General features: G+C 43.8%; 1 protein-coding gene across 7 annotated transcripts in view; it reads right to left on the reverse strand.

The window, feature by feature from the left end:
• The window catches only part of PLXNB1 (plexin B1), a 77,101-nt gene that overhangs the window by 25,768 nt on the left and 31,206 nt on the right, over nucleotides 1-20,127 (reverse strand). For all 7 annotated transcript variants that reach the window (XM_033071256.2, XM_033071255.2, XM_033071251.2 and 4 more), the window contains 8 exons: nucleotides 12,295-13,438; nucleotides 7,591-7,773; nucleotides 7,061-7,189; nucleotides 5,271-5,371; nucleotides 4,508-4,640; nucleotides 3,630-3,786; nucleotides 716-824; nucleotides 509-617 (listed from right to left, as the gene is read on the reverse strand). In XM_033071256.2, the coding sequence (XP_032927147.1) occupies nucleotides 509-617; nucleotides 716-824; nucleotides 3,630-3,786; nucleotides 4,508-4,640; nucleotides 5,271-5,371; nucleotides 7,061-7,189; nucleotides 7,591-7,773; nucleotides 12,295-13,428 (2,055 nt within the window). In that variant the 5' untranslated portion in view covers nucleotides 13,429-13,438. The remainder of the gene's footprint in view (nucleotides 1-508; nucleotides 618-715; nucleotides 825-3,629; nucleotides 3,787-4,507; nucleotides 4,641-5,270; nucleotides 5,372-7,060; nucleotides 7,190-7,590; nucleotides 7,774-12,294; nucleotides 13,439-20,127) is intronic.

The raw sequence follows: 20,127 nt of genomic DNA on the forward strand, positions 1-20,127 counted from the left end.
TCTGCATGGCCTCCCCTAGACAAGAGGTTGTTTCGCTCTCTGGATTTAAATGAGAGCTACATCTTATGGCATCTTTTGCCATGGGACTGGGGATGTTCACAGTGGAGAAGATCCAGCAACACTCCCTCTTCCCACAGATGCCGGCATTGGCCTCCTCTCAAGAGGGAGTTCTGTTAGCCATCATCCTCCACAAAAATGCAAGGCCACGTCTGGGAGCCACAAACTGGGCACCTGTTCCATCTCCCTGCCAGCTTGCTCTTGTCCTTCCACTTTGACAACACTGGCTGCATAGCCCCAGGACAAGGGTGACCTGTTTCATCTGGAGGCACTTCCCCAGAAAGCTTAGTATCAGGGATGCAGAGCCTCGTGTCACTCCAAGGGAAGCTCCTCTTTGCTCCAACAGTTCACCTCCTTGCTTGATGTGACTGACAGTTGCTATTTTACCTGAAGAGATCTGACTACTGAGGCTGTGAGAGCACACAGGACTAGGACTGAGCAGGAGACGCACCCTTTCATTGTAGATAATGGTTCCTTCCTCACAGGTGGCTTTGTGGGTGCAGAGGTGCTGCTGGATGCACCAGTTACATCCCCAGAGACTACTCACACACTTCTGGCACCTGGAAAAATGACAGAAAAGCAGCTGCTAAGACAGGACAACCCAGAAAGGGACAGCCACCCTCCCTAAAACTACAGAAGAGAAAAAGCAGGTGCTCACGGTGCCGATTTCCACAGCAGGGCCACTGCAGCACAGTCATAGAAAGAGAAGTCCACAGAAGCAATGAAGATGTCATGGAAACGCACTACAAGCTTTATGGTGACATGATCTGAAAATGAAAATAAAAATTTCTTAGAAATGGAGCTCCTACAAGTTTGCCAAACTGTTAGGAGACACAGCATGCTTGAGGATAAACTCTGTCAAACTCTGAGACAGATTCCCTTACATGCTTCCAGCACCTCAAACACTGGATTATCCTATGGACACTAAAAACAGGTCGGACAAGTTCATCAGGAGTAGTTTGTCACAGCTCTTGCCAACCCATGGGAAAGAAGCCTAGTCTGAAGATCTGTCCGTCTTTATCTCTAATTCCACTGCCATCTCTGTATTACAGGAAGAAGTAACATTGAGGTTCAAAGCTGATTGTCTTCTTTTGTCATCCAAAGGAAAATGAACTGATGTGTCCTTCACATGCTGCCTTCACCTTGAGAGCTTTATTCTATGACCAGACTAAGAAGTGAGTCAGGGAAGAGGTTTATAAGATTTGTAATCTCACTTGCAACAACTGAAGGCTAATCGGTTTTAAAATCCAGGTCTCACATCAACTACAAGCCTCAGGATAGCCCTGTTCTCTTTGCAGAGACTGTTTTCTGTAGACCAAATAGCTGCAGAGATGGTCAAAACTTACTGCAGCTGATAGTATCAGCTGGAAGGAGATATTTTGCATATGACAGTACTAAATCAGCTAATTAATCTTGGCCCAGACAAATGCCTCCAACCTTAGGGTTGGTTATTAGTTCTCCAAATAATGGGAACATACTGCATTCTCTGCTCAATCCCAGGAGCTGCTGTTTCTCTCAGTCAGTTTGCAATAAAAGTTAAGTAACAAGAACCTTGTGCACTGCTCCTCTCAGAATGAGAGTTCGGAGCTCCTCCCGCAAGCAATCTCTAGTCACGACAAAACAACCAGCATGTGAAAAACCAGTCAGCTCTAAGCTGGGTTCCTGATAGGATGGCAAGGGAAGCAGTATGCTAACAAAACAGGGATGCAGGGGTGTGTCAAAACCCAGGATGTGCAGAAAATAAGGGTATACCCTATGCAGCTGGAGGCTGGAGTCACTGCAATACTGCCAACTCCTATCACTGTCACAGAGGTGATTTCATCTGGCAGTGGTGGAAGGACTAACACCTCCCAGGATTTCAGGGTTATGACACCGTATTTATAAATACTCCTTTCTCCAGAAAAGCCATTATTATCCATGACTGCCAATAATGCTGTTTGACAGTTCAGAAGATGAAGTTTGCACTTGCAGATTGAGAGCAAGAGTTTGTGCTACTAACTTGGAGCTCAGCAGCTACATATGACAGATGAGCTGGTATGCAACCTACAAAATAAAGCTGGAAAATGGCAAATATTTTAGTGAACTGGGGAAAGTATTACAAGTGGAAACAGGAAAGTGTTGGTATCTAAGGCCCTAATGAGATCTCATTTAGAATAATGTATTAATCTCGTTACCAGCTTCAAATTCATCTTAGCAGAGTACAGAAGCCATGCAGAGAGGGAATAACATTACAATGAAGGAGAGAGGAAGTCTGAGAAACAAGAGAACATGAAGAAGAAGCTGGTACAGTCAAACAGCAAAACTCTGTGCTAGGAACACCTGGCCATAGTTCAGTGAGTGGGAGAAGCACTGTGGAAGCAAAAGGACAACACAAATAGATCAAAGAGACAGAAACCATCCATGAGCAAGTTTAGGCTACAGAACAGGAGTCACTTGATAAGTCTCAGACACAACATGAAAGTAATGTAGGTAAGACATCTTGGAATAAAAGTAAGACTGACTTACAAAGGAGTTGATAGGAATATCTGAAGCCTAGAATAATGAGAACTAGACTGTGGCTTTATCTACACTGATTTTCACAACTGTACTAAAATTCAGGCTCATACAACTAAACAGAGAAGCAAATCCTCCCCACTCTGCTTGCAGTGGAAGTGCATGAAGCCCCCTTCCTTCTTTGCCTGAATGGAAACCTGGTGGGTTTGTTCCAGACTAAAGCAGTGTGAAAGCCAGATATTAAAATACTGCAAATAATATTGAAAATGAAGGAGATTGAATGAGCATGTTAGCTGAGTTCTGGTGTCATGTTATGTCCATGGAGATTGCTTTATACCTATTAGCAGCTGCATACTTGCACAGAAAAATCTGTTTAGCCATTTAGGTGAATGGTGTGGAATGTGTCCCAATGGACACCTGCCTTTTACTTCAGATGAACAAGCTCTTTGAAGAGATCAGCTCATCAGAGCTCACACTGACAGGCTGGGTAAAATCCAACGCAAAGAAAACAAACTGAGGACTTTCCAGGTTCTTCAGAGTGGCCAATCAGCAATACTCAGCCAGCTATTGTTCACAGACTGACTGTGTATTTTCTGAGGTTATGCCACATTGCAGATTCATTTCTATCTTTAAGGACCATGGGTGTCTTCTTGCTTCCCCTTACATGTATTTCCTTCTCTCACTACAGAGATTTTGAGAAGGTTGCAATTTGTTTGGTTTTAATAATAAAGCAATATTTATGAGCCTTTTCTCCCCAGATTTATGAAAAGGCTGCCAAACCAGCCACCTCTCTAGACTGCATTTCACATCACATTCAGATTTGCATACAACCCTTCAAACAGGATCTCCTTTCCAACTATCAGAATTTGGCACTGGAATTTGGCAACAGCCCAAAATAGCACAGGATGTGTGTGACACAAGTAGAAAGCAAACAGATATTATGAGGAATGAAATGAACACCTGCTGACAGTCCACATACATTCATGGCTGTTAATCCTGGCAATACGACGACCTACAACACACTTTCTCCCAACAATGTTATCAGAGCTATCATATTCCCTTTAAAGCATTTCACTAACCTGTTCCTGTTGGCAAAGCTGGTGCTTGGCTGGGATCTGGAGAAGGACACATGATTCCTGACTCTGTCAGAACTGCTGGGCTTTCATAATCTTCGAAATAACACGAGTAAAATTCTTCCTCGTGCAGAGAAGGTAAGTCAGAGATGGCCAAGAATATCTGTCAGTTCAATAATATCCAGTAAATAATTTGCTGTCATTTAATATAATTTTTGGTTCTGTTCTTTTAAAAGAAGAATCCCATAAAGTAGTGTGGCATTGGAATTTGTTATTTATTTGTTAGTTATCTACAGAAACACTCATTTTCCTATAACGTCTCCTAAGACTGATTGTTCCATTCATCATCTCTTGCCATTCCCAAACTGAACTTGGCATCCTTCCAGCAACTGACAACTTCCCCCATTGCCCAAGCCTCTAGAAAAAGACAGGTTCTTGCCACCTCCTGACACAATGACAGACTTCAAATCACTCCAGCACCTTCTTAGCTTTTCTGCCAGCTATCACATGCCAGACAGGAGCTGCAATTTTGGGCGACTCCTTTCAAGCCTTCCTGACAGCAAGTGACAGAAACACTGAAAGCACAGACAGAGGCACCTTATAGATACTAAAACAAGGAAGGTCCCCATCCAAGCAGGCATCACATACTCCAGAATACCTAGTAACTCATTGCAGGCAAGGACACTTAGTTTTAGGGAAAACAAAGAAACAACCCAACAACTGACTTAAGAGCTTGGCTGTAACAGGAGATAAGTCCCTCACGTGAGGCAGACAAGGTGCCTGAAGGTTCAGCGTTTCAGCGCCCCAGGAAAAACTTTTGACTCCTTAGTTTGCAGAGGGTTTTCTATAAGCTTGGGCCTCATCAGAGGATCACCACCACTCACATTTCTCTTTTCCTCTCTGCTGATATTGGCTGGAGTTAGTGACTGGACAGACAGACACTGCTGTGTAGAGTTAAAACTCCAGAGCCACTGCTCACTCAACCTGGACCGCAAGCACTCGGAGCGACGGCTGCACCTGCAGGGAAACAGCAAGAGGCCCTGTGAGAGACCTGAGCAGCAGTTTGTGTTTGGCTTCCAAGCAGACCCTGGCTGTCTCAATCAAGTCTTGCTAGTCTTGGGGAAGCTGCTACACAAGCCACTGAAGTCCCAGCCTCCCACCACCTCCAATAATAGGATGAGCTGTTGTGAAGTTATAGATGAGCAGGCACTTCTTGGGCTTCAGGGCTCAACTAGTTTCTACAGGGAAGCAGAGCCAGTAGGCAGACACAGCAACATCAGCAGGGGAGCAAGAAGTGAAAGAGTGCTAAATAAGCAGAAGAAGAGACAAGGTAGTTTCTCTAAACTTGCAGTGTCTGACTTTGGTTTAGCTGAAGTCAGACTAAACTCAGGCTAATGAACAGGAGAATCGTGAGTGGTGCCAAAGACCCAAAAAGCAATGGAAAGATACCCCTGTGTGCAGCTGCTACTGCTGCTGGCAGTGTTTTAAGGAAGCAGAGAGAGGAGAGGTAAATTAGATCAAATATCCCATAAAGGAACTAAAAAGAAACTAAATCCAGACACAGATAGAAGGAAGAGAGTAAGCAGAGGCAATCCCTAGGCACTCTCCCTCCAAAAGCCTTACAGGTGAACAGCCATCTAATCTTACCTTCCCTGAAGGACACACCAGCCACAGTAGGGATCTTTCAGTGCCAGACAGGACTCACAGTCCAAGTACAGGGAACATTCCATTATGGGAACCTTTACTACCTGTCAGAGAAAGAAATGAAAAGTGGAAAACACAGCACACATAACAAAGCTCCCAGATCTTTGGTTTCTTATGCCTAACTAGCAAATCCCATCATCTGCATGCTCATCAAAACAACTTCTTGATCTTCAATTTATCCTCTCATAAAGACAAAGAAAAAAGGAACAAGTTTCCAGAGCCCATCCGTATTGCTATTCATTAGTTATTCTGCAATACATTTTGCAAGGAGGAAATTGTATTTAGTCATAAAACTGCATTTTAACAAAGTGAATTACAGAATAGCTAACTGAATATCATCCACTCTCTTGCTTTTCTAGACTCTCATGTGAGATCACCTCTCCTGAGATGCAGGTGACTAAAGCTGGAGACAGCAGCTACAGCTGAGGTCTCTGAATCCATCTGCACTATTGCCCAGCTCTACCTGGCAGAACTATCATTTTGACTGAAGCTTTGATCAATGTCGAACAAAAAGTTTCTGCCATCTCAGGGTAAATTTTACTTGCAAAATTCTTATAATTTAACTTACCATCCTTGCTGATTTCAGCCTCTTGCCCTCTTTAATCTGCTACTACACTTCAGCTACTACTGTCAGCTACTTTGAAATACCAACTTCTAATCCCAGACCTATTACTTTAGCTAAGTACATGATGTAATTTGCATCTTTTAATTGGCAGAACAATTACTGTTAAGGATATATTTCAGATTTCCCTAATCTTCTTCCACTCACAGATTTCAACTCCTGCTTTGAAGTCTAACAAATTTTACAAGTATCTCAAAGTGCACTGGGGGAGTGAAGGGAAGCAGTGGCTCTCATTTTTTGTTTGTTCTTTCCTTCAGAGTAACTCAAGGACTGCTTTTCCTTTACTAGGAGGATTCTTTTCTTTCCAGTCCAAGGAGCTGATACAAGTGGTGGTACAAATCCTCTCAAATAAAGCATCCATGGCTGGATTTCCCACTCAGCAGACACCAATATCCCAAAAGCCTGAGGCACTGCAATGCCTCTTCTCCTCCAACTGCCTCTAGGCGCAAACAGAATTACAGAAAGCAGGAGTAAAGAGAAAGGTGCCTCACATGGGTCCTTCCACAGCTCGATTTCATCTGCAAGATTGTTATTATACCCCTGGTTAGAGAACACCTCTGCCATCTGAAGGCATTTCCCACACATTTCTGCTTTTTGTAAGTTACAGAAGAACAGTTTGATCTTTTAACTGATTACAAACAGAAGTGCTACTCTTTAATTAAACAAAATCTCTCTTTTCTCTTTTCAATCTCCTGCAAAACCAAGATGGGTCACATGTGAACAGAGGCTTTCTTCTGCTCAAATGGAGATGCAACTGGTGTCCAAACAGCTCCTGCTCAACAATACAAGGTGGTCCCTTGTATTCATGCCAGCAGAGCAGCTTTTTACAGTCTGCAGTTCATATTTCTCCATCACTGCTGATACAGCCTGACACACTTCAGAAAATGCACACGCAAACAAGCCATGGATTAGGGTAACAAGACTTTCTCCATGCTTCCTCCAGCTTTTGGAAAGGGTCAGTCCCTGCTCCTGCAATAAGACTGGCAGGTAGCTGCTGCCCAGTACAGGCTTAGCCAGGTGCAGTTTCCCTGCCTCCCCTGCTCCTGTCAGCAGTTTGTCTGGACATCTAGTGCTTTCAACCCCTCTGTGGAAGGATTTGTATTGCTCTTACCATTGACTGGGTCATGACAAAGAGGTGTTCCTGCAGCTGGTCGAACAGCAGGTCTCCACTCACCATGCTGTTCACCTGGATAGATACTGAAGCGTAGGTGTGTGCCTCTCCCTGGGCTCCCAAATACACCTGCAAGAGAGTTACAGTTGTGAGCAGGCAAAGCACCAACACAGGAGCTGGGGGCACCTGTTCTACAACAGGAACAAGCTGGAACCACTGCTGTGTGCAAGGATTTTAACCTCCCACCAGAACCTTCAGCCACACGAAGCACATGCCCAGAAATACCTGTGCAAACCATGTAGGATGCACCAGCCCTGCTGCTGGCTCAGGGCAGATCTAACCAAAGGCAATGTGGCCATGTTTGGGGCATTCACATTTTCCACAGGCAGTACAGGGTGAGAAGAGATGGTCTGATAATAATGACCTTTAGTAGGAACCCAACTCCCCACGGAAAAAAAACCCTGCCTTTTTCCCCTTCTACCTGAGCATATTTGGTTAGTTTTATCCTTTTTGCTGCATGCAGATCATACCTTGTGCAGCCTTCCTTTGCTGTCTCCCAGAAAAGCAATGGTGTGGCCATCTTCCACATTCACTGCCACAGCTGTCAGACGGGCATCAGTTTTCTCCAGGAGTGGGGCTGCTTCCAAGGGCACCCGGCTGGCCATAGGGCTGGGAGTGTGGTCAGAGCCACAGGGGTAGGCATAGAGGGTGTCCTTTTGGAGGAGTGAAAAGAACAGGGAAATCAGCACCCAAAAAATGGGTACAAATAACATTGGCTCATTGAACTCCTACCATCCCCTTCTACCCAAATTCCCCAGCAGTGAATTCAGCTTTAACCCCTCTAAGCTTTTTTTATTGAGGGCAAAACCACCTGTATTTTAATAATTAGTTTAGGTAGGTTGGATGGCTGTACCCTCACAGAATCCTGCAGACATTTCAGCCAGTTCATTCAGCATCAGTAATGAAATGCACTGAAACTCTCTCAAGTTCTCCAAAAACCATTGCTGTTACACACTGCCATGATACTGCTTTGGGGATGATTTATTGTGTTTTTTCCAAACAAAGGAAAAACAAGAGAATTTCTGTTTCCAGTGCAAAGTCACCTTGTGACAAGTTTCACCTCAAGCAATTTGCATGGTTTTGCTATAACACCTACAAGTAAAATTCTAAGCCTGAAGTAGAATCCCAATGCATCAGGACATGCATAAACACAGGGTGGGACACAACCTGCTCCAAAGAGTTTACTTAGGAATCAAAGGGTATGTATGAGAGACATCATTGCACACTGCTTCAATCCTCCTAAGTCTTGTGAGAGTTCTGAACATTAACTCCACTGCTCTGCACAGAAACAGTCATTCTCCTGTTCCAGTCAGCTCCCTCTCAGTGCCACCAAATCTTCACTTACTGCATTCTAAAGAGGGACAATGAAAGCTGCCAACCTATTTACTATTTGTTACGTGCAGAGAAAAGATACCCCATTATGATTCATCTTTTTCCAAAGTAACAAACTCAGTCTTGTCTAGGATAGTTCCTCTGTTGCTTTATATCCTTCTTGGTGCCTTGTTCCATGTCCATTTCAATTTTACAGTATCCTTTTGGAGACTGAATGCAGGATTGTTCACCCAACAATTAATACCTAAAACACCATTTTTTAATTGATGAGTGGCTTGTCTTCAAACAATGTGGCTTGTGTAAATTCAAGATTTTCATCACGAAATCCCTTATGGATAATGTTTTCACTCTCTTCTCCAGTCCCTCACTAATTACTCTGACAAAGCTGAGCATGGAACAGCACATTAACCATGGGTCCTTACTGACTTCAGCTCTCTCTCTTGCCTCAGGCAATTCAATTTAGACTCCTTGTGAGCAGGGTTATGTATTCCTTCTGTCTGATGTCTGTGGCTCTGCATTTGGCAGCTCAGGCTGCGCGGTACCAACCGGCACCAGGCAAGGGAACTGCCCCCGTGACAGATCCATGATAACAGCACATCATGGCATTCCTGAGGCTTCTGCTTATCTCCACTCACTGATCCCGTGGAAAACCTGGCCCTTTCTCTCTTCTCCTCCCATCTCTTTTTTTTTTTTTTTTGGTGTTTGTGTTGTTGTTGTTTGTTTTGTTTGTTTTTTGAATACTTGACTGCTTCCTGGAGAAACTAGAAGCAATCAGCAGTTTTTGGTAAAGTCTATGGAAATTCCACAGAAAAATATATTTAACCTGCTCAGCTCTGTTCCCTTCTCACACGCATTGTTATCTTAGCAGGGAAGCAAGGCTTGACACAGGAGTTCCATTAACAAACCATGCCAGTTAGACTAGCACTGCTTTCAGTCCAGTGCTTTGTTCTTTTCCTTTCAAATATTAATTCAATTATTTTTCTGCACACTTGGTGTAAGGTTCTGACAAAGTCTGAGGAGGTTATAGCTTTTAAAAATTGCTACCATCATCCTCTTTCAATGATTTTACCATCCTCTAAATTATCATTCATTTTTAGTGGCATACATTTTTCTTACCACCTGTCGTTTGATTTTTAATCTTCTTCCAATCATCTTCTTGTAACTTAAAGATTTCTATTTCTCCAGCTATCCAATTCCGGTAAGATTTATTAGGAAACAAGCCACTGCCAAAATTCCACGCTTCAAAGTATTAAGTGCTTATTTTGAATGGGATTCTAGATATCTTTTGCAACCTTTGTACAAATTCTGGAGCCTAATGACCTCACTACTGGCTGATTTTTCAAAGCCTGCTTTAAAAAAGTCCACATACAAGTCAGAAATATTCGTAAGCCAGTTGTGTTCAGCTCTGCTGTTGCCTATTTGTGATGCCAAGGGCAAGTCACTTTACACACAACATTTATCTACCACAAACCAACGTGACCTATGCAAGCTCTCACAGCACTGGCACAGCCCAGCCACGGCCTCGCAGGGGCTGTCTGTATAAAGTACTCATATAAATTTACATAGAAGCTGTTTGAATTGCTTGCAATGAATAACATCTTGGCAACATTGCAGAAAATGCACTTGAGGGATCATCCAGTGTCTTAATGAAATGCAGCAGCTGCTGCTGTGAATTCTGCTGTGTGTATCCTATCTGCACAGGTAGGAAACAACAATAGGACAAGCTATATCTATGCATGAAGAGAACTAAAAACAAAAGCACAAGATACATGCCTTGAAAACTACACCCACAGAAGACATGCAGCCTTTTCAAGCCTTGTAGAAACATGTTTCACAATTCCAAATTATCAAGTCGCTAAACATCATCTACATAGCCTCCTGAATCTCAGAACTAATGAATCTCCAGCAAACTGAACAAATAAACTGGGTCTGAAATTCTTACAAAAATCAGCTGGGGGACTTTTTTCCCCAGTTGAAGAGATTGTATTGAACTGTAAAACACAATTTTAGCTTCCCTTTTAGGGCTGAAATCTGAAGGCAGAGCTAGCTAAGGAAAAGGGCATACCTTATGCGCTAGTTGGTTTGGAGGCAGAAAAATGTGAAATTAATTAGCATTATCCTTACATCCAGCACAAGCTGCCACCACTGAAAATGAGTTAAAACTGCTCCTGCATAAAATGTCCATTGACAGCCGCTCCCACTGAGCCCTGACTGGAGCAGACAGGAGCTGGCACAGACCTTTACACGATGTTAGATACAATTTGAACGACAACCGCTACTGTGTGCTGAATGGTGAAGGATCAGGTTGGTTAGGACATTTACATATCATTGGACACACTTGTTAATAAGACACCACCCTATGGTCAGCCCACTCAAGCCAAACCATCCAGCTGGGACCCCAGGATTGTGCACCAGGAATCACAGAGAGATTGCTTTTTTCCTCCCACCCTGTGCATCTACATGGTGTAAGGGTACTCTGCATTGTTTTTAATGAAGGATTTTTCTCATCTGCTCATAACTGTTTGACATTTAACTCCCTTAAGTTCCCCTAAAAATCATTTATGACAAGTCCTTCCATGTGGCCTTTTCAAGGGACTCATGGGGCATGCCTAAGAAATACAGTGAAAGCAGGATGTCAAGCTGGGCAGTCTCCTACCTCCCAACTCTTACATACTCCTCCTACCCTTACACTCATTCTGCTCCAAGTCTGCTCTTTACCCTTCCCTTGTCCCACAAGTACTCTACAGTCAGCTTTAACTACTGAAAGGAAAACCATAATTTCAAGACTGGTTTTGAACCACACACCCAACCCCAGAAGCTTCTAAAGCTCTGTGGTACCACTTTGTTTTTTGTGGCACCAGGCTGGGAAGAGGCAACGCTGTGGACAGCCTGTTCTGTAAAGGGAAGACACGAGATAACATACAGCTCTGCCTGAAATACCCTTGGTGCAAACAGGCTGCACATAGTCACAGAGCCTCATTCCAGGACACTGCATCCAGGAGAGCGCTGCTGCCCTGTGTTTATATCACTGCCCCTGATTCTGCAGCCAGTGTGGCTGCCAGATGGTGAGAATTCAGGGTCACAGCCACTTTAGGACATATTTTTATCCTGCAACATCCCATCATGCTTTTGTCACTGAACTTAAAAGATTATCACCTCTTACAGCTCTGGAGAAAAAGAGCCAGCTCAGGAAAACATCCTTCTTGTGCCCAAAATTCTGCAGGACTAAAGCAGTCTATAAGAAACTGGGATTTTCACAGAATCACAGAATTATTAAGGTTGGAAGGGACCTCTGGAGACCATCTAGTCCAATCCCTCTGCCAAAGCAGGATCACTTAAAACCTGCTACACAGGAACGCATCCAGGAGGGTTTTGAACATCTCTTTGTTGACACCTGGTTTTGCTAATGTTCCTTTTTGTTCCTGAGTGCCCTTGCAGGAAGCTGTTGTGAGGTGCACTTCACCATAAGAATAGGGAGCCAGCACAGCCCTTAAACTCCCTTCCCAACAAACAGGAGCAAGCACACATGCTCCTCTCCTTCCCTGCAGTGCAGACCAGGAGATGACACAGATAAAGAATGACTTGAACAGCAGCTTCAGTGCTCTTGCCTGGTATTGCCACACAACAGGCCCCAGGGCCAGGTCACACCAGATGCTCTTCCCACTGCCACATACAGTTCCTCTCCCTCTGCAAGGAATCATGCCCATGTGGGACACAACAGATTGAGCCCAAAGGCTTTTAACCCAGATTTCAACATCCATCTGTGTAAGCAAGCTAACTTCAGGAACACGGAGCAACACAAGAACACGCTGCAGGCTGCTCAAAAGCGCAAAGCCACTTACCGCTGGCAGCTGGACACAGTTGGAACTGACATCATATTCAATATACGCCACTTCTGTCCCTTCTTCTGACTTCCCATCTCTCATGTAGCAAACATCCCTAGTCCAGTTGGTCAGGCGATCCACCTCCTCCATGGCATAGACACAGAGCGCAGACTCCTCACTCAGTTTCCCAGAAGAAGCCTGCCAGGCAGAGAAAGCTGCAAACAGCACTTCCCCCTCGGTGTCCAGCTGCCCCTGGGCCAGTTCCTTGCCCGGCTGGGTGACATAAGCTGCTTGCAGGAGGCTGTAAGTGTTGGCTTTGCTCTGACAGAGCAGAGGTAACTCCACGTACGAGTAATAGTGGGAGTCATCCAGGCAGATGCGTGAGATGTAGGTCTTGTACTCGCGCGACTGGGATTTGAGGTCCCGCCGGTAGAAGAGGAAATAGACACTGGAGCGGTAAGTGAAGGATTTAATGAAATGGTGGTTGTACTCTGACAGTCGGCCCACAGCCAGTTTTGCTGTTTCTTCATAGGAGAAAATGGAGTGAGAGTCTGTTGCTTGAATATCCCCTCCGTGGGCCCTGAGATTCCGGGTTGTGATGGGAGGAATCCCTCCTCCCACTCCTCGGCTGGTGTACCCTCGTCCCACAAACAGCAAGGGCACCTCATCCTTTGAGTAGGCGATGAGTCCCACAGTGGTGATGTTGGGATCATTGGCAGCGACATACTGAGTGTCACCAGGGCTCTCTGGGCGGAAGAGGACGTGGTCGATGGACGCCAGGCTCCTCTTCTCACAGATTCCCTGGTGGACACTGCCACACACAATGAGCTCCTCCTGCACAGTGTTCACCAGCAGCAGCTTGTTGTGATTGTCAGTGTGGTGTGCCTGAGGGCACTCCAGCTTTGACACCGGGGGGAGGCAATCCTTACTGTCCAGAACTGGTCCAGTCTGAACCATGTTCTCCAACAGCAGGTCAGATGTCAGCTGAAACAGAAAGTTGGTGGCCCCCAAGTAAATGGTCCCAGATTCCAAGTCCATGGACAGGTGGAGGAATTTTGTAGCATTGTGTGAGAATGTGGTATACTGCAGTCCCTGTGGAATTGATGCTCCCAAGAAACAGAGAACAGGAAGCAGGAACGTTTCCAGAGGCATGGTAAACACTCTGCAAGAGAGGAAAGGCTGTTATAACTCCTGGGAGCCAGGAGTACAGATTAACACTCAAAATCCTTCAATAGCACCCACAGCAAGAGGCCTTCAGGAGTATTAGAGATTTAATTCAGTCATCTACACATCAGATGACAGGTGCAGCATCCTCAGGAGAAGGTGCAATGCTGCAAGTAAATGCAACACTGAAGCTGATCACTACTCTTGTAACATCAGAAAAATCCATATTTAACTCGACTCTGCACAGCTGAGCTATGATGCTGTATTGGAAGTTCTCCAGGACAGGACCAAATTTCCATAGGAGCCAGTACACTGCATATGGTGTTAATGAGCAACACCAGGGTAAAACAAACCAGTGTCTAAGACAAACACAACCTGCAGGACCATTGTTTAAATAAACTGTAGCTGACATCCAATTTGGAGCAAACTTATAAGCCCTTCACTCTATATTTGATCTAGATATCATAATTAAACCCTCTCTTTGTTATCACTTAGGGCTATCAACAGTCTCTTGTGGGTCTAAGGCTGCTCCACTCATGCTTCAAAAGAAACCTTCCAATGCCATCTCTGCCACTGAGCATTGTCCACCCAAGCAGAACCTGAGCACCAGGATGAGGCCTCTGGAGTATCAGTCACTAGCAGCCTGCCCCCTGGGGCCATCAGTCTGTCCCCAGTTCTGCCAAGCCAGACTCTGTGGGACCCCATCTCCCTGGGGTCCATCTTGTACACAGCACATGCAGGTGAGGGGGAGACCACCTTTACCTGTTCACCTGCACTCAGAATCACAGAGTAACTAGGTTGGAAGAGACCTCCAAGATCATCAAGTCCAACTCATGCCCAACACCTCAACCAGACCATGGCACCAATCATCACATCAGTCTTTTCTCTCCAGTCTACTCTCTGGGGTAGAAGTCTCCTAGTGGCAACTCATTTCTCCACAGCACTTCTGCCAGTACTGTGAACTGTGATTTAAACATGCCTGTTTTGTGAACAATGCTCCATTCCTTCCCTGTCCCATGTCTCAAAGTGCAAGCAAGTCCAGGTAGGGTGGATGTTGGAGAGACCCAGGGAACCACCAGACCTGTTCAACTCCTCTCCAGAGGATGTTTAGACCAACTCCTTTTGAAAACTACTGTGATCCACTCAAACCATGCCATGGATAGGAACAACTGCTCTGGACAACACGGGGAACCCCAGAGCATGGTGGAAATGTGGTAATAAGTACCTGCAACATTTAGATTAATGCTTTCCCCATGGAGAAAGGGAAACAGCTGCAAGTACTCAATAATTTACTATGAGTACCACCTCATTTAAATTGAGAAGTAGGTGGTGATGCAGCTGTGAATCTACTTCCTTCCTCCCCTCCCTCCCTCTTGCAGACAGGGTATCAAAGCTGCAAAGAGCTACACAGCTGCCAAGCTGGGTCAGAGGCTCCACAGAGCTGATTAGTACAGTATCTCCTTCAGAACTGGTCTGTAATCTGCTGTGTTCATTTTGGCAACTCAGCTCCTCAGGGGTGATATTAATTTTGTAGTTAAAGTTAAGAAAAACTATCATCACTTCCCTCCTAGGGCATCAGCCCTCTTGGGTTTTCCTGGGAAGCTCAAAGTGCTTTTAGCTCAGAAGTGTTTAAAGCACAGAGGCAGAAAAAGATCTGCAGCATTTAAAGAGTAAACTATTCCAGCATTTACTGCAGAACTTAACCAATTTAGGTCACAAACTTCTCAACCCACAAACTGTCTTACGCTCATTCTATACAATGCCCAGCACACAATGTGCAGACAACACAGTAGCAATGCTGAGAACAATAGCTGTAAGACTCTAGATCCATCTTCTACTCCCTTGCCATTGCAAAAAAACCCCACAGAAGTCTGCTTTCCAGCTCCTTTGTCAGTAAAACTGGCATCCTTGCTCTACCTAAAGACCAGTTGAGAGGATTAGTTTACTTGTGAAATCCAGCGGATGGAAGGTATTATAAAAACAAGACTTTATTAAATATAGGCTTTGTGAAGCTCTGGAAAAGCTCCACTTCACACGGTTCTTGTAGGTAAGTAGGCAGCACTGTCAGGATATGCCCGGGCTCAGGAATGCTGGCTCTGGGCTGGCAGCTTTCCCCCAGAGCACACAGCCGCTGATTCACACCGCACCAGCGCCGTGTTTAGGCTACGTGCACACTGGGGCTTTTGTTTGCCCTGATAATGGACACTTAGTGCTTTCTGCTTCAGAGCCATGAACACACTCTGCTTCACCCAGACTGGCAAACAGCCCTGGACTACCCTAGGAGTCTCTGTTCCAGGGTGGTGAGTGCATTGTAGAACCTTAGAGAAACCCTCATCGTGTGGGAGATGTTACGTGAGAGAAGCCAGCAAGGAGATGCACACAGACTGAAGAAAGGAGATCTAATTTGACTCTATCCCCTCAGGTTTACATCAGCAGAAAAGATTTTGCTCCAACTCCAACGTGTCGGTTATTTTTAATGGTTTTTTACCATTTCTATTGGAGAGAACTTGATTTAAGGAACTCCTTAACCACACAACTGTCTCTGTACCTCTGCACTGCCATCATGCAGATGTCACAATGGCTTGTTGTGCGACCGTCTGGAGTCTCCTCAGTTTCAAAGCTGAAAATGCCAGCAAACAAAACAATAGGCTGATGGCCATCCAACAGCAGGAGCTTGACTATGCTGTGAACAGCAACAATGACATGGAGAAGAGGATCTTTGATCTGGAAGCAGCTGAGAATCACAAGACGTCATTATACTACACCACTCTGAGGAATCTGTAATCTTCTTTTGAGCTAATGCAACCTTCCTCTGCCAGCACTTACAAAGTAAAATCGGCATGTGTCTCCAGGATTTATGGATTCTGAAAACAGTGGCTTTCTGGCTAGAGGTTATGCCTACAAGCTGCATGACTCTGCTCTGTGTCCCACAGAGCCCCACTGGCAACCACCAGGGCAGAACTAACCAGTACTTCAACTCAAAGCCCAGCACATGACACCACTCCAGCAACATGGATCTTGTAACAAGCTCATTGATCTGTATTTGAAACTATCCCAAATGTTTCACTGAAAGCATTTTATCTATTGGAGCACCTCTACTGGAAAGAGGTTGAAAAATCAACTAGTTCTTCATTCCAGCAGACCATAGTCAGATCTCTTTCAGCCACCTTCTCTTCTTTCTGCCACCAATATTCCCCTGGAAGTCATTTTGTTAAGAGCTAGTCCTTAACATGATCCAGGTAAGAAACTACTGTCTGGTCCTCATGACTCTGTGAGAACAGAGAAAACAAACCAAAACGGTAGTACAGCATGTTCTGCAGGCTGGTTCTAATCACCCTGCACAATGGATAAACACTGAATATAATGCTCTTTGTTGCTCTTTGCTACAGACCCATTAGCAAATGAACTTGTATTTATTGCTAGGTGAGCAAACATACATTAGAAATGAGCATGACTGCATAGCTACCAGTATAGAAACATTTGCACCCTATATGAGAATAGAGAGGAGAGAAAAAAATGTCTTTTAATTCCATTTTCCAAGTTGTTTCTCAAGCACAGGCATCACTGCCTTTTTTCTGCTTGCCTTTCAGTTAAGCCCATCACAACCTCTCCGGGAGGACAGGAAGGAGGAGGATAACCTACATTTAAATCTGATGGTTTCATGACAGGCTACACTACGGAGCTCTTTATGGATTTACTGAACCATTCTGCTTCCTGTGCTCACTGCTAGTGTATCACACAGCTGTTGCAGACAGATTGCACTAAAAGTGTGTAGCCTTTAATTAATTCTGAATGCAATTGCCAAGGTTTAAAGATTCTTTTTAAATATTCCATTTTTTTGATGAATTCCTGTTAAATAGGAAAATGCTCCAGACAATACTCTGAACATTGCCTCTAACTCACCATAAAATATTAATATCCAAATAATACTGCTGAGTTTCATTTATTTAATCTGGATCACAACAGAAGGGCTGGAGGATTAGTCAGTTCTGCCACAGAATATTTATATCACAGCCATGTAACAACAACCAGTAACATTAAAGCAATGGCACTATTGTGTTATTTAAAATTTGAAGCAGAACCATGTTTTCTGTAGCACTATTTTTACCTTTCTGACCTTACGTATCCCTCTGAGAAACTTTACTTATTTATTAAAGAAACAAACTCAGAACTCATTTGGCCACATTTTAACAGCATATCAACACATAGAGATTATTCCAATCCTCACAGATTATTTCCCTAATACCACATTCTATCCTCCAAACATAGAGAGGTCAGCTAGTGTTCCAACTGCTAGATTAGAAATCTAGGCTAGATTTCATACTCACCACCATACCCAGCAGAATTAGCCTTGGAAAAAAATTAGTTCTCTGAAATCTGCACCTGCAATTTCCACTGTATCATTTGCAGAGCCAACTCACAGTGTGAGCACTAAAAGATTTAGAAATTAAAAGCTCCATTCTTCCAGCTGCACGACGACCCTTGTGCTCCAGCACATTCAAATGGCCCAGCAGCAGGAAGACGACCACTGCTATGTTTTCTGCACAAAAGCCCTGAATTATAGTCCCTTCTAAGCTTCATATGCTCAACAGAGACTTGCTGTTTTCTGCTGTGAAAGATGGCATTCCCATTAAATAAACAAATCTTTTTTGAGTCTTATTTACTACTACCAGGCCAGTTCCCTGCTCTGTTGTTTAAGAAGACTTGCAGCAAGCAGCTTCGGCAGAGATGAACACAAACCTCTATTTTCCAAGTAAAATTGACCCCAAGGAGAATTCCAAGTCCAAGCAATCCTGTCAGAGCAGGACTGGCACAGACAAGGGAGCTCTGTTATACCAGACGTGAATAACACCAAAGCTGAGGTCAAAGTAACTTATAAAAAAACCCCAAACCCTTAAAGACAATATCAAATATGAAACGGCAAGGTGGCAGAAATTCTGTACTATAAAATTAAGAGCATTCTTAGATAAATACTTGGGAAAATTATGTTTTCTAAACTCTTGATACTTGTTGCTGAACATTACAAGATACTTTTCTGTATGGGGTTTTGAAGTTATACTAAAAGGATATTGCACAAAATATTGTCAACTATGTGATACTTCAAAATAATGCTTGTGCACTGCTCTTTGGAAAAACTGCAGAAAGTGCTTCTACATCTCTGGGGCTACCTAAACACTAATTTCAGCCATACTGGAATTAAATTATGGCAGTAGACAGGTATTTCCTCTAAACAGCTCTAGCAAAATCAAACTTTACCCCTGCACTGATGAAAACGTGTTAAAAACACTGAGCTTCCAGTTCAACTGGTTAATGAAGTGTTAATGATTAATACAATGTTAAATAGTCAACTTTTTACAAACCAAGACCTACTACACAAACATTTACAAGGAATATAAGGTAACCACAAGATGCTTACTGTTGAAGAAGTTTTCTTCTTCTATTCTTATATTCTGTCATTGCAAATCAAGGGTTGACTTTTCCACTTTACCATCCTCTCAAACACTAACTCAATGTGAACTCAAGATCATGTTGCATGTGCATTTTTAAAAGGAGAAATCAAGCCAGCTGTTAGTTTCACAGCATCTTAACACAACCACAAGATAACGTTCTGCCAGTGTTACACATTTGAAGATTAAAGTCCTTTAGGATCTGCTCCAACTTTCTGTGTAATCAAACCACAGAACGCCACTAAACATCCCTTCTAGCCCACAAGTTCCTGACTAAAGTCTCCTAGTGATACCAGAACTTTTTCTTAGGGCTCCTAAGTTACAGAAACTACCACCTTAACCCAGCAAGGTGATGCCTGAGGGTTATTTACCCCAAGGAAAATGCCTTGCCACATTGTCTAACTTAGCTTGTCACAAAATCTTCCAAGTCAAAGAAGCTTCTAGTCACTTTTTGCATGAACAGTTTGAAAACTAATCCTCCTTCTTAATCCTCCTTGGGCAAGAAGATAAAGACAGCTATTCTAACTCTGACAGAGGTCCACCTACACAGAAACCCTAGCTGCAGCAGCAGACAATAATAGATGCCTAAGAAGTAGATGAAGCATAATGCAATCCTTCCCTTACACATCCTGCCAGCTTTGAGCTTTCCCAAATCACAGACTGCAGCCACATATAATCCTTTGGATGGATACATTAAGTGGTCCGAGCTTCTTCAGTCAGAAATTCTTAATTTTTCTACTAGCTCTCAGAGTTCATCCCAATTTGTCAACATTACACTTTTTTAGCTACCTGACCTGGATAAGCATTCCCTTTTGACAGGACCTGACCTGGACAGGCCACTCCTTTGGGTAGTACTGCACTCAGAGCAAATGTTATTTTCTCCAGTTTGAACCCACCAGGTCTCCATTTACCCACAAAAGAACCCCTTGATCTTCTAGCTGCCACATCACATGTTATGTTTGCATGTGGACAAATACCATCAGTGACTTAGATATTCTTTTAATTAGGGAGAAAAAAAAACTAGTTAGGAAACAAATATCCCATTCTCTTAGAGCATATCCAAAGAGCCTAGACAGGTTTACAGCTGTAATAAAACCCTGCTAGGAAAGCTGGGTTCACTGAGCCATCCAATTGGCTCTGCTGAGCAAATTCTCTGTTTCTGTGATAATCAACATAAACCTAAGCACATCGCTCCACATAAAAACAAATTTGCTTGCATGAGTTCAAGAAGCCAATTGTT

This window comes from Catharus ustulatus, chromosome 13, assembly GCF_009819885.2.
Source record: "Catharus ustulatus isolate bCatUst1 chromosome 13, bCatUst1.pri.v2, whole genome shotgun sequence".
Lineage (NCBI taxonomy): Eukaryota > Metazoa > Chordata > Aves > Passeriformes > Turdidae > Catharus > Catharus ustulatus.